Source organism: Gopherus flavomarginatus, chromosome 11 (assembly GCF_025201925.1).
Source record: "Gopherus flavomarginatus isolate rGopFla2 chromosome 11, rGopFla2.mat.asm, whole genome shotgun sequence".
Classification (NCBI taxonomy): domain Eukaryota; kingdom Metazoa; phylum Chordata; order Testudines; family Testudinidae; genus Gopherus; species Gopherus flavomarginatus.
This window is the reverse complement of record NC_066627.1, coordinates 13,447,524-13,453,316: the sequence shown is the minus strand read 5'-3', so window position 1 is coordinate 13,453,316 and position 5,793 is coordinate 13,447,524. Positions and strand designations below refer to the sequence as shown.

The following is a 5,793-nucleotide window of genomic DNA, read 5'->3' as shown; positions in this document are numbered from 1 at the left end:
ACAACAACAATATTAATACATAATATCCTCTCTATGAAATCTAATACACAAGGATTTTAAAGCTATACATTACAGAGATTTATTACAATACATTTTACACATAAGGAAACTGAGGCACCGAGAGAGGAAATGACTTGCAAAATAAGACTGCCAGCAGAGTCAGGACCAGCAACAAAATCTCTTAACTGTCAGTCCTCTGTTTTAGCTACAGGGCCATTCTTAATTTACGATCAACTTCCCCAGCATTTCGTTCATCTCCAAGGGTTGCAGGTAGCTCCAGAAATCCTTCATCATAAGTTACTCACCAAATCCCCTAACTGTCAGGGTTATCAAGGTCATTGCAATGTTTGTGGTTGATTTCAAGAGGGATTAAAAAAGAAGGATGATCACATAGACATCATGGTGTAGGGTGTATTGGATAGATAGATGGATAGACAGATAGATAAATTAGATAGATGGTCCTATTCTTATTTGCATAATGTGATCTTGAATTTGCTACCCTTCAAAACCATTGTCCTTAGGAGTTTCTTCACACCCTCTCGAACTTCCTGATTTCTGAGGCTGTATATGATGGGATTAAACATGGGGGTCACTGTGGTGTACAGCAGGGAGAAGACCTTGTTAAGAGCTGGTGAGTCGTTTGCTGAGGGGGCTACGTACATGACAATCAGGGTCCCGTAGAAAGTGGTGACCACAATGAGGTGGGAGGAGCAGGTGGAGAAGGCCTTTTGCCTCCCGGTGGCAGAAGGAATTCTCAGGATGGCCCTGAGGATGTGAGTGTAGGACACCAGGATTAAGAGAAATGGGACCAAGGTTACAACCGAGGACAAGATGCTAACAGTGGTTTCGACTGAGTAGGAGTCCGTGCAGGAAAGTTTTACGAGAGGTTTGAAATCGCAGAAAAAATGGTTGATTTCTTTGGGACCACAGAATGTCAGATGGGACACCACAGATACTGTTATCATGGGTATCAGAAAACCACATGCCCAGGAACCAGCTGCTAACTGGGTGCAGACCCTGCCAGTCATGACAGCTGCATAGTGCAGTGGATAGCATATAGCCAGGTACCGATCATAAGCCATCATAACAAGGAGCAAGCACTCTGTGGTTCCCAATGAAGCAAAGAGGTAGAACTGTATCATGCAGACAGGAAATAATATTATACTCTTCTCCAACAGGAAACCAAGTAGCATCCTGGGGATGATATTTGTGGTGTAGCAGATTTCCAGGAATGACAAATTGCTCAGGAACCAGTACATAGGGGTATGAAGGCGATGCTGGGACAGAACTGTTACCACAATCAAGACATTTCCCGTGATTGTTGCAATGTAAATAATGAGAAAAGACAGAAAGAGCAGCACCTGAGACTCGCAGAGATCGGAGAATCCTAAGAGGATGAATCCATCGATGGCTGTTTGATTTAGCCTGAGTAGTTTGGCCATGTTTGATTTAAGAGAGGTGTCCTTGAGCCTTTGAACCTCAGTCCTGGGAGACACTGCAAGACACACTTTTTTGATCACCCTTTCATGATCAAATAATGTTATAATCACAGAATCATAGAACTGGAAGAGACCTCGAGAGGTCATCTAGTCCAGTCCCCTGCACTCATGGCAGGACTATGTATTATCTAGACCATTCCTGACAGGTGTTTGTCTAACCTGCTCTTAAAAATCCTCAATGATGGAGATTCCACAACCTCCCTAGGCAATTTATTCCAGTGCTTAACTTCCCTGATAGTTAGGAAGTTTTTCCTAATGTCCAATCTAAACCTCCCTTGAGCAATTTAAGCCCATTGTTTCTTGTCCTAGAGGTTAAGAACAATTTTCCTCCCTCTCCTTGTAATAACATTTTATGTACTTGAAAACTGTTAACATGTCCCCTCTCAGTCTTCTCTTCTACAGAATAAAGAAACCCAGGTTTTTTTTTTTCAATCTTCCCTCACAGGTCATGTTTTCTAGACCTTTAATCATTTTTGGTTTTGCCACATCTCATCTGTTAGTAGCTCCTCAGCTGGCATCCTCATTCTCTCTAATTCAGCATTGTTCTTCTAACTCCCTTATCCCTTTGTCCCTCTTTTGCTTCTTCTTCATTTTCCTCTTCTTCTTCTTCCTCTGTATCAGTTTCCATCTCATGCAGATTAACATGTTAACCCAAAAGTGTTATCTAACGCTACAATAATATGACCCTAGAGTTGGTTGGAAAAGCCTGACGTTGGGCTTTTCAATGGAGCCTCAGAGAGTTAAGTGCTCAACTCCCATTGAAATTAAGCAGAATTCCCATTGAATTCCTGTGGTCGGATTTTCCAATGAGCAAGGCAAATTAGGCATCAAACTGCCCTCAAGCTCCTTTGAAAATTCCATCTTGAGTATTTCAAAATTTTGATTAAAATTAGGATAAATCCACTTTTGTTTTTACATTTGTAAAAAAAAAATCACTACAAAAAATGGAGCAGAGAAGGAAATTTATGTACTTTTTTTACCAGCTCTCAATTTTTCTTTTTCTTTTCCATATGAAATATTGACAAAATTTTGGGAGCAATATTAATATTAAAGTTTAAATTTTTCCAGCCACTGTTGTTCATTCCTATTGATTGAAGTTTTTGAGGCTACATGAGTACTTATGTATTGTTGTGGTATCCCTCACTCCTGCATGCACATAACATGCTTAGTCTGAGCAGGGGTGGTGAAAACTTTTCCAACAGAATTTTTTTTAAAGGAAAATTGGATTGTCCCATTTCTTTGATTTTCAGCCCAAAATTTCCAGTTTTCAGTTTGAGGATGAAAAGGACAAATTTTCTTCTGAAAATGTTGATGAAATTCCGGCCCCCCAATTTCTTTTGCAGAAAAAATAAGCCATTTTTTGGACAACTTTAACCAACCTGAATAAGACCCAAATAAAGACCCCTTGGGTTTGACCCTACACATTTTCTTTCTAAGCCAAAAATTCAGTCATATTCACCTCTCATGCTGCTTTAGAACATCTTACACTTTTCTTGGGTATTTGCTGATCACCCTCTGGTATCTTCAGTTCCCCTTTTCTTGCTTTTTCTTGTGGTGCCTTCAATCTCTTCCCAGGGTCATGTACTGTCTGCTTTCTGCCACCGAGAATTTAGGCAGGTAATATTTTCCCAGAGTTTGGGTCTTTTATAGGTTCTGATGCATTTTCCTGTACAAGCTTCACATTCTAATTTGCTTCCCCAAAGGCTTCATTAAAATGTTTCTTTTTCTAGCATGCGCAAGTTACCTTTCAGTGCTGGTCCCTCTTCAGACAATGGAGGCCAGATACATAGATGGGATAAATCGGCATACATCCATTTACACCAGCTGGGGATCTGATCCATTTACCCAATGGAATTATGGCTGATTTACCCTATCTGAAAAAAGATGGGGGTATGTGATGGAGAGCTTAAAGCTCTACTGTCTATTTTGAATGGTAGTTAGATGCCTAGTGGGATTTTCAGAAATATCTAGGCACCTAACTCCCATTGATATCAATGAGTTTTGGGCAGATAGATGCTTTTGAAAATCCCACTAGGTTCCAAAATACCTTTCAAAATCTGGCCCCTAACCTGTTTATGTGTTTTTAAAGAATGTATTAGGTATTTGTTTGCATCTTCAGATGCCTGAGTACCTTTGAAAGTCTGTCCCTTAGCTGCTTAAGGATAATTGGAAAAGAATGGGACTTAAGTTCCTAAATCTCATAGGTAATTTTGCAAAAATTTGCTCTAAGGGGCTATTTTAAGAATATGTAAGGAACTAGTTGAAGCAATCTCAGAACCGCTAGCGGTTGCTGTCTTTTCTGTAGTATTTTCATTAAGCCTCTGTTTGCCTCTGTTTCTCTCATATTTTGTGTTGCTACGCATTAGGTGCAAGAGGGTTACGTCTGCTCTTGGAACAGCAAAGGAAGTATGAGGAGTGTGTGTTGTCTTGCTTTTTGGAGCAGACTGAATGGGTCATTAAAGGGCTGGCCCAGGCTAACCCCTACCAGTGGAAAATCCAAGAAGACAATGAAACCCCCAATAGCCAGAACAATGATGCCTAGCAACCAACAACCAAGAAGGAGATTTTCTCCCACTTCTCAATAGGGAAGTCAAGGAGAGGCCCAGCCTGAGAATACAGAGGTGACAGAAGGGAGAGCAGTTGGTTTTGGGAGTGGGAAAGGGACTGATAGAGAGAAAGAGACAGCAATTGGAATGAGTCCATAGTAGATTGGCTGGGTCGTGGCACTGGCTATGCCAGCATGAATTATGTCTTAACCTTTCTTTCCCTATGATAACCTACGGACTTTCAGAGTCTGTATGCCAGAAGACTAATACATGGTTACCTTGTTTTGGAAGGACTGCCTGCTGTCACTGCAAATACTCACTGGGAGCATTGCGCCCTGAAGGGGTGCAGTACAAGCCACTGCAGGAGTCTGGCTAGGCTGGATTCACTGAGGGGAGTCATGGACAGAGAAGGGGGTTGTTGGTCTCAAAGGCCCAGCCTGACTTGGGGGACACAGGCCTCTGTGTGGAACCTTGGAGCCTGGCACAGGCTGGGGCATAGATCCACCCTGTGGATCTGTGACACTAGGGTACTTAAGGAACTAGCTGAAGCAATCATGAAACCATTAGCAATTATCTTCTAGAACTCATGGAGGACAGATGAGGTCCCTCAGGACTGGAGAAGGGCAAACATGCTACTTATTTCTAAAAAGGGGAAGAGGACGCAGGCAATTATAGACCAATAAGCCTTCGATACCTGGAAAGATACTGATATAAATGATTAAACATTCAATTTGTAAGCACCTCGAGGATAACAGGCTTATAAACAAGAGTCAGCATGGATTTGTCATTAACAAATCATGCCAAACTGACCTAATTTCCTTCTTTGACAGGGTTACTGCCCTAGGGATTGGGGAGGGGAATCAGTAGAAATGCTATATCTTGCTCGACCCAGTCCCACATGACATTCTCATAAGCAAACTAGGGAAATGTGGTCTAGATAAAATCACTATAAAGTTGGTGCACAACTGGTTGACACACTGTACTCATAGAGTAGTTATCAATGGTTCACTTTCCTAGTAGGAGGGTGTATCTAATGGGGTCCCACAGGAGTCACTCCTGGGTCTGTTAAATATTTTTGTTAATGACTTGCATAATTGAGTGGAGAGCTTGCTTATAAGATTTTAAATTGAGACCAAGCTAGGAGGGGTTGCAAGCACTTTGGGGAACAGGATTAGAATTCAAAAGAATCTGGGCAAATTAGAGAATTTGTCTGAAACCAACAGGATGAAATTCAATAAAGACAAATGCAAAGGCAATAAAATTCAATAAAGAAAAATGCACTTAAGAATGAAAAATCCAATCCAAAATTACAAAATAGGGAATAACAGGCTAGGCGGTAGCACTGCTGAAAGGGATCTGGAGGTTATAGTGGATCACAAATTGAATATGAGTCAAGAATGTGATGCAGCTGTGAAAGAAGCTACTATCATTCTGGGATTTAACAGGAGTGTCATATGTAAGACACAGGAGGTAATTGTCCCTCAGTACTCACCATTGGTCAGGACTCATTTCATGTATTGTGTCCAGTTCTGAATGCCACACTTTAGGGAAAATGTGGGCAAATAGGAGAGAGTCGAGAGGAGAGCAGCAAAAGTGATAAAAGGTTTAGAAAACCTGACCTATTGGGGAAAGATTAAATAAACTGAGCATGTTTAGTCTTGAAAAAAGAAGACTGAGGAGGGACCAGATAACCATCTCCAAATACGTTAAGAACTGTTATAAAGAGGACAGTGATCAATTGTTCTCCT

At 41.1% G+C, this 5,793-nt stretch overlaps 1 protein-coding gene across 1 annotated transcript; it reads right to left on the bottom strand.

The window, feature by feature from the left end:
- Positions 1-467: 467 nt before the first annotated feature.
- Positions 468-1,442, bottom strand: LOC127030808 (olfactory receptor 11A1-like). Its single transcript, XM_050917541.1, has one exon. The coding sequence runs from the start codon at positions 1,440-1,442 to the stop codon at positions 468-470; it is 975 nt and encodes a 324-aa protein (XP_050773498.1).
- Positions 1,443-5,793: the final 4,351 nt, after the last annotated feature.